Source organism: Astatotilapia calliptera, chromosome 10 (genome assembly GCF_900246225.1).
Source record: "Astatotilapia calliptera chromosome 10, fAstCal1.2, whole genome shotgun sequence".
In the NCBI taxonomy this organism is placed as follows: domain Eukaryota; kingdom Metazoa; phylum Chordata; class Actinopteri; order Cichliformes; family Cichlidae; genus Astatotilapia; species Astatotilapia calliptera.
In genome coordinates, this window is record NC_039311.1 from 8,956,266 (window position 1) to 8,970,154 (window position 13,889).

At 38.5% G+C, this 13,889-nt stretch overlaps 1 protein-coding gene across 9 annotated transcripts in view; it reads left to right on the forward strand.

Annotated features, from left to right (window-relative positions):
• The window catches only part of LOC113030009 (unconventional myosin-XVIIIa-like), a 62,376-nt gene that overhangs the window by 15,776 nt on the left and 32,711 nt on the right, over nucleotides 1–13,889 (forward strand). For 8 of the 9 annotated variants that reach the window (XM_026181019.1, XM_026181010.1, XM_026181013.1 and 5 more), the window contains 16 exons: nucleotides 703–762; nucleotides 1,523–1,610; nucleotides 2,042–2,148; nucleotides 2,227–2,403; nucleotides 2,533–2,743; nucleotides 2,866–3,008; nucleotides 3,615–3,715; nucleotides 3,894–3,957; nucleotides 4,084–4,228; nucleotides 6,869–7,039; nucleotides 7,901–7,991; nucleotides 8,278–8,470; nucleotides 10,218–10,304; nucleotides 11,856–11,994; nucleotides 13,057–13,216; nucleotides 13,308–13,494. In XM_026181019.1, the coding sequence (XP_026036804.1) occupies nucleotides 703–762; nucleotides 1,523–1,610; nucleotides 2,042–2,148; nucleotides 2,227–2,403; nucleotides 2,533–2,743; nucleotides 2,866–3,008; nucleotides 3,615–3,715; nucleotides 3,894–3,957; nucleotides 4,084–4,228; nucleotides 6,869–7,039; nucleotides 7,901–7,991; nucleotides 8,278–8,470; nucleotides 10,218–10,304; nucleotides 11,856–11,994; nucleotides 13,057–13,216; nucleotides 13,308–13,494 (2,124 nt within the window). The remainder of the gene's footprint in view (nucleotides 1–702; nucleotides 763–1,522; nucleotides 1,611–2,041; nucleotides 2,149–2,226; nucleotides 2,404–2,532; nucleotides 2,744–2,865; nucleotides 3,009–3,614; nucleotides 3,716–3,893; nucleotides 3,958–4,083; nucleotides 4,229–6,868; nucleotides 7,040–7,900; nucleotides 7,992–8,277; nucleotides 8,471–10,217; nucleotides 10,305–11,855; nucleotides 11,995–13,056; nucleotides 13,217–13,307; nucleotides 13,495–13,889) is intronic. The other variant, XM_026181016.1, reaches the window with a different exon arrangement.

Below are 13,889 nucleotides of genomic sequence, written 5' to 3' on the forward strand. Positions count from 1 at the left end.
TTAATATTTATATATATATATACACAAACTAAATTTTTTTTGTGCCTGCCTACTTGTCTTTAAAATCATTGATGCAGAGGCCTGGAGTGTACTACTGCGGCATAAAAACTTCTCAAGATCTCAAGATTTATTTTTACCACTGCTCCATTTCATTTACAGTGGACTCGGTGTGTCATGCTGCTCTGTAATGGTGTTGTTGCTTTTGCGCTATACAAATACATGTACATACTGAAGCTATATTGTCATAATTCGTCAGTTAACAGCTTTTAACACTTCTTATTAGGTGCATGTCAGTGACATGGAAAGCTAAATTACTAACATTAACATTTCTGATATACATACCTTACTGTGCATAACTGTGACTGTTAATAAGAGGGCATGAGTTTTATGCTCTCTCCACAAACCCACACGTGTGGTTAAATGCATCCTGCTAATCAGTGCATTATTTTTGTTACAGTATTTCTTATAGTAATACAATCATTATTAAGGACTTTATGGTAAATGTGTTGGTGAATCACTTATTTGGGTGGTGTTGCACTGTTGTTGGCCTTGCTGCAGTGTTCGTGTTATACTTTTTACACATTCTGACCTATTGTTTTACTTTTCTCCACAACTCTGCATTTTTATTGTTTCTTCATGCGGTTGTGTCAGTTGAATCTCTATAGGTGTTGAAATAACTTACTGATTTCTTCCCTTGTCCAGTCCAAACTTGTTGAGGATCCCGTGGCCATCCTTCAGGCAGCACACTCAGCTGCAACTAAGGTCTGATAATGGCTACAGCTGGTTGTAATTCTGGTTGCATCCCGAAGTGTTTCAAGTGGAATGTCCTTTTTTGTGTTATTTGTGTGGGACAAACTAGTCGTGAGTGTCACAGAAAGCCTAGTGAATGACATTCAGCACCCATAAAGCTCAAATTAACCTTCCCTATAGACTTACTCAATGTAGTTAAATCTGAGTAAAGGAATAGAAGTACCCTACTCAGTCAGTACTTATTAGTTAATAAAATTAGTTGCATTTCAAGGAAGAAACTACTATTTGGTGCATATTCACTGTTTGTACCTATTTTATTACCTCCAAACACTTGACTTGATTTAACTTGTTTGGCTTTATGCTGTATGTGTGTCTCTGTTCAGTTCAAGCAGGTCGTGCATTTTTTTCCCATATGTGATTGGTTTGGACTTGGTTGTGATAAATCCCTCCTGCATTTTAACCTTCCACCTTAAATGTCTTTATAGTGAGCATATTAACTGCACCTCTGAGTTAATCACTGTGTGAGCTCTGAAAGGTTCATAAAAGGAGAGTCATGGGAAGTCTAGTTCTTCTGTGGAGGGCTGCTTTTGTAAATGACATAAATATAGGAGGTGTGAAATGAAAACATACTTTTCTCAAATCCATATAGCCCTCCACTCAGTGAACTGAAATCCTTTTGAAAGTCCATTATGCAGCTGTATGATTTATTAATCAGTGATCCAATAGAAATTGGTTATACAGGTTTTCATATACTGATTTTCACCTCTAACAGGTAAAGACTGAGGAGCAGCTGACAGCAGAGAAAACCTGGTATAACACTGAGAAAGTATGGCTTGTCCACAAGGATGGATTTTCCTTGGGTTAGTAAAATGTCTGTATTTAAATAAATTATGCATTATAGTGCATTTAGATGGAGTTTATTGTGGGTTTTTTACCCTTTATTTATAACTATATTAAAACAAACGTACTTTTTTTCTGCTTTTCCTGGTATGGTCTGTTTCTGGTTGACCTTTTATTACATAACTGTAAATGTGGGTGTGTGAAGCATTGGAAATGCTTTTGAAATTTTGATGTTATCAGGCTGCTCATTTTACCTCAGGCTGCATGTGATTAAACCAACCATGTTTTCAAAACTTACATTTCAAAACTTACTTACATTTTATTAAATCTCTGACACTATTGAAAGAGATACAGTTGCCACATAGTATTATGCAAAATGAAATGAAACTTTTGCACTCAGGTTGAAATGATGTGTCATAAGTAGTTAACTCCACACTTTGTGGTGGTGCAGCAACTCTCCTGAAGATGGAGACAGGCAGTCTGCCAGAGGGGAAGGTGAAAATCCGCCTGGAGAGTGATGGATCTTTATTGGATGTGGATGAAGACGATGTAGAGAAGGTATTTAATCATCTCATCATTTGTGAACCTCATTAATTACAGATGACACTTGTGAGCTCTTCTGACTTTGAACTCTAGGCAAACCCTCCAGCGTTTGACCGAGTGGAGGACTTGGCCTCTCTGCAGTATCTGAACGAGTCGAGTGTGATGCACTCTCTGCGGCAGCGGTATGGCAGCAACCTGGTGCACACCCACGCTGGGCCCAACATGGTGGTCATTAACCCCATTAGTGCCCCTTCAATGTATTCGGAGAAGGTAGGCTCTAGCCAGTACATGTGACACATCTCTTGTGGGAGAGTATAAATGAGAGTGTAGTGAGGAGAAAATGCATTTCCAATGGTAGTAATCCATGTAAAAACACTATAATTTTGCTTTTCTTTCCAGGTGATGCAAATGTTCAAGGGCTGCAGAAGAGATGACACTGCTCCTCACATTTATGGATTAGCACAGGCTGCCTACAGGAACCTGCTGACTACTCGCCAGGATCAGTCCATTGTATTGCTGGGCAAGAGTGGAAGTGGCAAGACCACTAACTGTCAACACATCATCCAGTATCTGGTTACAGTCGCAGGAAGCACCAACAGAACATTCTCCAGTAGGTTGGAAAGGATGTCCTCTGAATTAAAATAAATAAATAAATAAATAAAATTTAGCTAATATTATGATTGATGTTGTTGAGTCCCCCTCCCCAATAACAGCGTATGATCTTTATTGTAGCGGAAAAATGGCAGGCAGTCTACACTGTTTTGGAGGCTTTTGGGAATGCTTCTACGTGCATGAATGGCAATGCTAGTCGCTTCACCCACATTGTTTCCTTGGACTTTGACCAGGCGGGCCTGGTGACCTCAGCCTCTATCCAGGTACAGATAAGCACATTTATTAATTAACTCACTTGGACTCAACTGTTGAATTTATTCCTAATGAATAACTGATTTTCATTCCAAATCAAATTCAAATTTTATTTGTCACGTACACAGTCATACACAGTACGATATGTAGTGAAATGCTTGGACAACTGCTCGTGACCTAAAGAAAACAAAAAAGGAAAAGGCTATGAATAAGATAGGAAATAAATATGAAAAATTAAAAAGGGTAAATTTAACTAGGAAGGAATAAAATATAAATTAAGGTTAAAAATGAAATAACTGTACAACACAAATTAGAATGAAGGGTAAATTTAACTGGGAGAACAAGATAAAATATATAAATTAAAGTTGAAAATAAAATAACTGTACAACAAAATACACAATATAGAACTATATAAGAATGTATGAAGAAATATAAATAAATATATACACAATAACAGCAGCGTGATTTAAGTAATGAAGTGAAAACAATGTCCAGAATGTCCAGACATAAAGTGGTGTATATTTTCACCAAACTCAGTCTTTGTTATTATGCTCACCTGCTCATAATATTGTATTTCTGCCATCCTTTCAATATTGTGTTCTGCCCTGGTCTTTCAGACAATGCTTTTGGAGAAGATGAGAGTGACAAGAAGACCAGATGGAGAGTCCACTTTTAATGTTTTTTACTATCTAATGGCTGGAGTAGATAGCTCTCTGAGGTAGGGATTAATACACTCATGTCAATTACTACCTAAATCCACTACAGTACTGCATTGGTTTTTACATAGATATATTGTAGTTCTCTATAATGCTGCCTTTTCTTCCTATTTTCCCTTTGATCCTAAATGTGTTCACTAATGTCTTGTAAGTTATTTATTTTTTAAATTTCTTCATTAGAACTGAGCTGCACCTTAACCACTTTGCTGAAAGCAGTGCCTTTGGAATCATGCCACAGACTAAGGTAAATGCATCCTGATACTAGAAGTTTGGCTTGTTTTGTCCAACCAGGAATGGAAGGGGAAAAGTTTACTTAAAGATTTACCCACCCAAAAAAGAAGCTCAAGTTATGTTTGTGTGAATCTGCCAGGCAGAGGATAAACAGCGGGCCTCTCAGCAGTTTTTCAAACTGCAAGCAGCCATGAAGGTTCTGGGGATCAGCGGTGATGAGCAGAGGGCCCTCTGGCTCATCCTTGGGGCCATTTACCACCTTGGGGCTGCGGGAACCACCAAGGGTAAGATTGCTTGAATGCACTCCTGCACAACTGCATCACCTATTGGAGATGACGTTTGTTCTGCTGTTATAGAACAGGCTCCAGTGACAAAGCAAAATGCTGTTTTTGATTTGTGCACACAATGAAAAATAATTATGGTGAAATTACCTTTGTTAGCCCAAATAGTTTTTGTAACACTTTGTAATTTGACAGATATCAAGCTGGCATTATCTCACTGTTGGCAACATGTGCTGTGTGATGCAATCACATGTAATCACAATGACTGAATAATACATTTATTTATACGTTAAAAGTACACAGTGCACAGCTGCTCCAATGATCAATAGCTGAACATTTAAATCTAGGCCATTGCAGAAAATGTTATACTTTAGATCTTAGCACATTTGCGTAGAGTGGGGGGTGGGTGGTGGTGGTGGTGGGCTGGAATCATTCAAGACTTTGTGGTACAGAATTATTGCTGCCTTTATAGTATGTGGCTGCCAGTGAAGTAATACATTGTATTTTTTATTTAATCTGAACCCCTGTCGGATTTACCTTTATCATTCCTTACTGCATGAACATATTAAATAAACAGAGCACTGTTTGTGGTTGAGTAACTGAAACTAATGACAAACTTCTTGAATCTAATTGCTTGGAAACACCGTTGCTGCTCACGGAGAGAAAAACCTTGATCTAATTCTTGACAAACATTTATTTTGTCATAAAGATGCATTACAGGACTAATGGGAACAGCAGTTCTCACGAACACAAGAACTTGGTTCTGTCTAAAGCTGTTCGAATGATGAAACCTAATGTAACAGATTGTTTTCCTTTAGAGTAATAGAACGGCCCTTTTGTCAGGATTTGACTAACTTTTTAAAATTAGATAGCTGACATTTGTAAAAGCTGTAGCTGCCACAAAGATTTTTATTTTAGGTGAGTTAATCATCACATCCTTTTTTTGTCATTATAAAAGGCCACTGGAAGGATAGAAAGGATAGAATTAACCATTTAAGTCCTTTCAAAACACAGATTTAAGTGTTTATTTATATTTAGCATTGACTTTTTGGTTGATGAAATTTGTTTTGTTTTAATTTTAACTGAGGTTAAGTGGGCATATTTACACAGATGAGCAAATGAAAAACTGTCCATTTAAGGATTTAATTGCTGTTGTAGTGCAAATAAATTAATTACCGAATAGCAGGATAATATACAACAGAGAAACCACAAAAAAATGTGATAACAGTGGCAATAGTGCTGAATTTTGTGCTTTTTGATACGTTTGCTCACTCTTCAGTGCCTGTCTGTAATTGCCAGTTACTTATGAGAATAGCTTGCCAAATAATTTGCAGTGATCCCCTCCAGCTGGCTCCCAATATTTCTGATGGCAGAATAAAGCAGGGAATAGTTAAAAAAAAATCAATAAATACTGTCTGTTATTGGGAATAAAAATTCTGAACAACTTTCTGCTTGGCAATACATTTGATTGGTGTCTTCGTTTTCAAAATGAATTCTTATGAAGAAGCAATGTCAGGGGTAGGAATAGGAAGTCATTGAGAGGCCTGTCTATGGGAATATTTATTAATGATAATAGTCTACAGTCTAGACCCTTTTGTACCAAGGGCCTAGTTTGCATTTTGGTTATCAAAAGGAGTAATAAACAGATTATGAAATAAATCCATTGGCAGTGTAACTTTATCCTGGTACACAAGAGGGCAGCAGTGATCTCCAAAACCTAGTTAAGGGACCACCTGAAATGAACTTAGTTTTCTCTGTATATTGTGTAGTGAACACTTACATCGAATAAGTATAGATAGGAGACTTAGCATACTCTTTCTGTGTACTTAAGAAGAAATAGTGTACATATGTAATTTTCTTTTATTATCTTTAAAAGCTGTACAGCCATCTGCTGTTTGATTCTGCAATGTTCATTCATGTTGGTAAACCCACTTTGCTCTTTTTGATGTTTTAGTGGAATTTAAGTAATTGTGCTGCCTGGTATCTATCAAAGTAAATATTTAAATGCCTTTGCTTGTCTTCATAACTAGCCTTATCAATAAGAGAAGTATACAAGGCTTCTGCAGTACTGATGAGACAGATAGAGCCCACTACTTTGTCTGAAATCCCACAGTTTCTCTCTTAAGTCTTAGAAGATACCACTTCATGGTGGATTAAAACTGAAGCTGGCACTCATATCTTTATGTTAGCATCACTCAGCCGCTAGATTGAGGGAAAGTTAGTTTTCCCAACAGCAGTCTTTATGTAAATAAATAAATTATGTCCCCTAATGATAAATTTCGCTTTCATTCTCAATAAGATAAAAGGGGCAATTATAATTTCAATTTAATAGACATTTTTTCAGTATTAAACAATTGAAATAAGGTTTTTACTTTATAGATGTGTGTGTGTGTGTGTGTGTGTGTGTGTGTGTGTGTGTGTGTGTGTGTGTGTGTGTGTGTCTCCATCTCCACAGTAGTTAAATGTATTCAGACTACCACCCTTTTGAACATGCTTTTAGTGCATGTTTTTATCAGCTGTGTCAGTGTCAGTTCGACCAGACACATAATCCTACCCTGTCACAGACAGTATTGTCACAAAGTCACCATGTGCCTGCAATAGTTGGCAGAAGGGCTAATGGAGGTTTTCATGCACGTGTCTCAGCTGGCAGGAAACAATTTGCACGTCATGAGTGGGCTCAGAAGGCAGCCTACCTGCTGGGCTGCACCCTGGAGGAGCTCTCCTCTTCCATCTTCAAGCACCAGGCCAAGGGCACCCTGCCCAGAGCCAGCACTATTCGCCAGGCTTCTGACGAAAATGGCACGGCAGATGCAGGTACTCCACGCCACATTTACCACCATATTCTTTACTCTTTATTCCTCACAGTACCCCCCTTTCTCCCTACCTTTTCTTTTTTGTCACTCTCATTCTATTTACACTTGCACACGCATATGTTGCTGCTCATCACTCAAAGGGAAAATGCAAGGGAGAGAAAAAGTAAAGCTTATCTTGGTAATGAATACCACAGCTTTACAATGGCTATTGACAGATAGGTGCGCATACTATGTTGGGACAAGTAATTTTGGATCCACTCTTCATTCATTGTCCCTGAAATCATAATTGCCTCACATTGATTTTTCACACGTGTTGGTTCATCAAGACTGCAGTACATTCTGAAGGGCATGACGACTCAGTTAAAGGTCTTTCACAGTAGGGATGGACAGAAATGACCTTTGTTTCTCCTTCCCTGCATCTCCCCTCATTCATGAGCATATAGTCATTGACGTGTGTGCACACATGAATATATCGCCTATGCAACAATAAACTCACTTATGTGATGGTGTAATGAATTATGAAAGCTTAACAGGTGGCCATTGCCTCTAGGCACAGACATGAGTATTCAGTTTGATTTGACCGTTTCCAAAACACCTGATCCCTAAATGACACTGCTTCAGAAAGACACTTTTGTAGGTATTTTCAATACCTTCTAACTCAGAAAATAATGTGTTTGAATACCATGGAAATGTAGTTCCTTTTTAAATCAAATGCTTTGACTATAGTTTCAGTAAAGCTTTTACAGTTCAACATGTTGACATTCCTCCTTCCTATTCAACTGGTTCTTGTGTTATTTGCTGATGGAGATATTGTGAATTAGCTATTGAGGATTTGTTCTGACTCTGTGCGTTTTTATATCAGCATTCAAAGCAACAGCAATGGAGTGTTTAGAAGCCATGGCATCCGGGCTTTACTCTGAACTCTTCACTACCGTCATTTCTCTAATAAACCGGTTAGTATTTCTTCTCTGGTGTGTTACTGACAGTACATTACATTTGTAATGAAGATGTCATGATTGTGCTGAACCGGTATGCAACAGAAAAATGTAGATGCCTCATGTCACTTTTAGTAACCATCATTTGTGTTTAAACAAGAATGTTTGAATGGTTTCAGAGTATTAGAGCCAGTTTTATTTCAGTTAGGGATATAGTGGCATGAGATGAGGTTATATCAAGAGGTTGTCAAATATGGCACTGCTAATGTTATGTGTGTGTATGTATTTACCATGTTTGCTTAAGGGCTCTGAAATCCAGCCAGCACTCCCTGTGTTCTCTGATCATTGTGGACACACCAGGCTTTCAAAACCCAAGGCTGGCTAAGCGTGAATGTGGTGCAACCTTTGAAGACCTGTGCCACAACTACACTCAAGAGCGTCTGCAGACCCTCTTCTACCAGCGTACTTTTGTTCAGGAGCTGGAGCGATACAAAGAGGTAATGCCATGTAAAGTATTATGCACCGTGCATACAAACAGCCTCATTCTCATTGTTTCTGCCTTCCTCCTACCCTTTCTCTCCCCTTGTCTGGTCCTTTCTCTCAGATATATCAACTCCAATAGAGTATGTGTACACACATCAGATACACTATCTGTTCTACCTGTCACAAGCTGTGACAAGTCAAAGTAGTTCATGTGTTAGACCTTATCATTAGTGATGCCAGTCTTCACCGCTTCTGCCAAGATCAAAGTAAAGTCACTCACAGCTGCCTGTGGGAGAAACGCCCAGCTGCACAGCAGTGCTGTTGTTCCCTAAAGATCTATTCTACTTCTGTCCTCTTTAACGTTCTGTCTAGCAGGACTGGACCATCATAACTATGGGTGTAGTCATCCCATAGGATTTAGTGTTTTTGAGGACAAATAGAAAGTTTTCTTTCATTACTTACAGTTATGTCTCAATTCATTGCAACAATGTTTTTATTAAAAACTCACCTGATATCACACTGGAGTTACCCAGACATCCTGATTATATTGCTTCAGATACATTGCTTCTGAAAAAGGATCCTGGGATTTCCCACCCACATCCTTTGCATGGCAGAAATGGAGTTGGAATGAGATGAAATATTGCATAAATGCGTGTAGTGTAATTCCCTCTTGTCAGTACATCTTGAAAACATAAGAACCTGTGAAAGTGTCATTGTAAACTGGGTCAAACTCATTTAAAACGGCACACAGTCTTAACAATCACAGTGACAGGCAGGCGGGTTAAATTGTGATACACACAACCGGCACACACAGTATGCCTTTATATTTTTGAATAAATTGCTGTTGGGCGCTCTAGCTTTCTGGCTAGTATTTTTTTTTTTTCTGTTTTTTGCGTTCCTCTGTACATGGACTCTCCGCAGCAGAGAACAAAAATCAGTGGGGAGACTTCACATACACAGTCAGCTTGAACACTGGCATCTGTCGTGGCCACATTATTAGCATGCCAGCATTTTCTCCCCTTTCTGGAGCATGATCCACTCTGTTACCATGCACTGTTACTTTATCTCTTAATCTTTATAGCTATAGCTTTATCTCAGATAATTTTTATCATGTGCCACATTAATCTAGAAATGACTAATGGAGCTGCAACCAAAATGGTCAAATCTTTATGGCTTAATAACAATGTATTTGTTCTTTTTTTTTTTTTTTTTTTTTTTTTTTTTAAACCAAGTTAAAATAGTTGTAGTTAACCTATAAAATGCTATTACATTTTGGAGCTGTGGTAAAATATAAAGACTTGAGACTGTGACAGCTGTTATATGCTAAAAAGCAAGGTACACTCTAGACAGGTTGCTAGTCATTGACAACGCCTAACACATAGAAACGGATAATTAGACATTCTCAGAACCAGGCCTATGGGCAATTTACAATCACCAGTGCACCTAAGATGCATGTCTTTGGACTGTGGGAGGACACCAGAGTATTCAGAGAGAACCCACACAGGAAACCCCCAGCTGGATGGTAGGTCTTGAACTTACTCGCTGTGAGGCAGCAGTTCTAACCACTGTACCATTGCCTCTCTAAAAATCTTCTGCTCTCTGTCGCTTTCTCATTTATCCTGTTAATAGTTCAAAACTAAAAAATATATATTTTGCTAACTTATTGGTCTATGACAGTGGGTTTCAAATGGCCTAGCATTCAAAATCCTATTTTTTGACATCATAGGTCATTAGTTTGTCAATCTCTTTGCTGTCCTCCAGGAAAACATAGAACTTTCCTTAGACGACACAGAAACCAGCACGTCTCTGTCTGTGGCAGTGGTAGACCAAGCTTCGAGTCAAGCACTGGTACGCTTGTTTTATTGTCTTTCTTCATTTTATTGTCACACATCTAACTTGCATAATTTCTCATTTCCCTTGGTTTTAGTACCATAAAATGTTTGATTTTCAGATGTTAATGTTAATCCCTGGGTACAATATATTGTTTTTTTAATTAAGAAAAAAATTGAATAATGTCTCTAAGCATCAGAAGACTTCTCTCTATGTTAGACTTGTTTGGCAGAGACTAGAAAGAGAGGGTGGGAGCAAGAAAAGAAAGGTTAGAGAATTGACTTCAAGAAAGAAAATCAATGTTTGGCCTTTCCAGCCTATGATCTGCACCATGGAAACAGAAATGGCCGAGTTTAGAGAGTCCATAGATCACTTTGCTGTAATTCCAATGTGTTTGGTTTGAGTGCTTTACTTTTTAAAGGGTCCCCACTCTAATGGGAATGTCATCAAAAGCAGTGAACTGTAGTACATCACACTAAAAACCGAAGGGTAAAAATAACACAGATTCTTCAAAGTAATTTCTAAAGTCAGCTATAAAGATCTATGCTGTTTAGAGTGCAAAGACATTTTGATCAAAGATTTTTTTTTTTTTTTTCCCTCACAGATATTTTTTTTTCCTGTTGTAGCTCAGACATCTGTTATCACAAACAGCCTTAATGCTTGATTCATTGCAAGCCTCATAGTTGTCACATGTCTTCTCCAAACTGATAACCTGTTTTGTATTTGTAGTCAGCGTAGTGTGCACTGCTGATAAGGATGTCTCCAGTGCAACTTCTGATGGCTGCTAAAGCATTTTTTGGTTTTGTGGATTTGCTTCTTAAGCCACAGTTCCCAGGGTGGATTTAGACAGTAGCTACCTTTCTCATGAGCTTGAACAACAAGATGGTTATGCTCAATGTCTCTGACTTAAAAGTGAACGCTTCAGTGTGTTATGTATTATGGTGACATATATTTGGCATACCCTTATTCAACAATGACATGCTAATTGTGTAACTAATTGCATTATTTAAAATTTTCTCCCTTTATACTTTCCACATTTTCCCTATTTTAATTGTGTGGAATAAGTTAAAACTGTTATGACGGTATTATTGCAGTAAACTGCTAAAAGTATGCTCACATCACAAATGCTATTGAAACTTAAATTTCCGCTGCTAACAATATCTCCATGTCTGTGATACACTGCTCAGACTGGGAAAACAGAGGGCAAAGTATTTTCGCTGACATTTAGAATGGTTTATATGTAAGCAAACGCTCACTACAGAGGCCAGCACCAGGCATTTGAAGGATATTTTTTATAATTAATACTTATTGCTTTGTCATTATTGTTTGTAGGAGGTGGATAATAATATCTTAAATATATTGTGACTCATCAATATATTCCATTAAACACTAACATGAACTAGATGTTTATTACTCATGTTTGACATTCCTTTTGTAAAATCTTTTGCATAGAGGGTCATAAAGGTAAAACAGAATTGTGTGTGTGTGTGTGTGTGTGTGTGTGTGTGTGTGTGGGTGTGTGTGGGTGGGTGTGTGTGGGTGGGTGGGTGGGTGGGTGGGGGGGGACAGGTACGGACAGTGCGAACAGATGAGGCCCGGGGTCTGTTGTGGTTGATGGAGGAGGAGGCACTGCAGCCTGGGGGTTCAGAGGAAACACTGTTGGGACGCCTGTTTAGCTACTATGGACCTGCTGAGGGCGAGAGTAAAGGCAAGGGGAAGATGCACACACAGACACACATGCATAAGGTCGCACTAATACAAATAGTGATCTTCTCAGAAATGAACAGAAAATCCTTGTATTTTCATTTTCAAAAAGAATAAAAAAAAAATAAAAACAAAGATGTTCATTAACATTATATATTGTATGGGTATATATAAACTCCCCTTTTGTTTTATAGTACGTTGTATTGTCTCAGTTTAAATGAGCTCATTAAAGCTATACTATAATATGGAATTTCCAAATCACAATATCTCGTTTAATTTGACCAGTTGCTGTTGTTCTGCAGAGCAGTCACAGATATCCGATTCATATGTTTCTTAGCAATTTTCTAACAATAAGAACTGAAGCTTTTAAAAAGTTCCCTAATAGAGCTAGAAAATTGTACGCAAATTGTCATTTTAGTACTCCAAAACAACAGCTGGTGGATTCTCATTAAAGCTACTTTTGGCTGCTCCCTTATTCACAAGGGGTCGCCACAGTGGGTAGCTCCACAGCTTCGATTTGGCAGATTTATTTATTTCTTTTTTTTACGCCCGTTGCCCTTCCTGACGCAGCCCCAAAGGGATTTGTCTCCTCCTAGCATCAAATAAGGGAGCTTTCATTTGCTAGGCGAATGTGTAAACCACTACACTATGGAGCCACTCAGCTTCAGAATTCTCATTAAAACTCTTCATATAGGTCAGATTTGAGCTCCTCTGTTTCGTCTATCAGCTCTCTGATGACCTAGTGGCAGACAGTTATATCGTCTATGAAAGTGGAGTATGGTTGGATCTAAATGTCTCACACTAAAACTACACGGATAAAGTGGCCCATTAAACAATAAGGTTTACTAGGAACAGACTGTTCATCATGATGTTTTTATCAGTAAAATCTATGCAGGTTTGTGACAGGCGGCACACACCAGACTAATTAGGATGTGATGAATTTACTTGCTTTGTTAAACTCATGCAGACAGTAAACCCCTTTCTGAAGTCTTGAATATGATTTTTCTCATTATCTCGCTGTATATGTATCTAATAGATTTTACACTGGATCCCCCATTTACTTTAGGTCACACTTTCCTGTTGAAAAGTGAAAAAGATCATAATTTCCTGCTGGGCCACAGCCATGGGACAGACTGGGTGGAGTATGATGCACGAGGGTGGCTCAGCTATGCCAAGCAGAATCCCGCCTCTACCAATGCTGCGTCCCTCCTACAGGACTCGCAGAAGTAAGTATCCACCATGCAGGAGTTGTTGTTCCTTGGTGTTGCAGACTTGAATTATAAAACATCACACTCTGAATTACGGCATCTCTTACAGAAAGATCATCGGCTCATTGCTCATGAACCGCACAGGTGGAACCACAGTTTTGTCCGGGTCTGTTGCTGGCCTTGAAGGTGTTTCCCAGCTGTCTTTGCGCCGGGCTACTAGCATGAGGAAATCCTTCGTCACAGGAGTAGCTGCCATCAAGAAGAAGTCTTTGTGCATTCAGATAAAACTTCAAGTGGTGAGAGCATAGGGTGTGATGGCTACTTGGGGATGTGGGGCACCACAAGGCACAACAAAACATGCTGTTGTAAATATGAGAAGTTTTAAATTTGTTTTTGACTCTACCTGAAGTCTTATAAATGAAGTAGAGCCGGTTGTTTAGCGACAACAGAGAAAACGACATTAAGCCATTAAGAAGTTTTGTTTTAGTGGCTGCATAGTGTAGCGGTTTACACATTTGCCAAACAAGAATCCTGTTTCAGTCCCTTGAAGAGACATTACTTTGGTGTTGCATTAGAAAGAGCATCTAGTGTTTTATGTTTTATTTATTATTTAAAAAAAATGAACATGTGGAGCTACCTGGTGTGGTGAACCCTTGTGAATATGGGAGCAGCTCAAAACAGCTGCTATTAC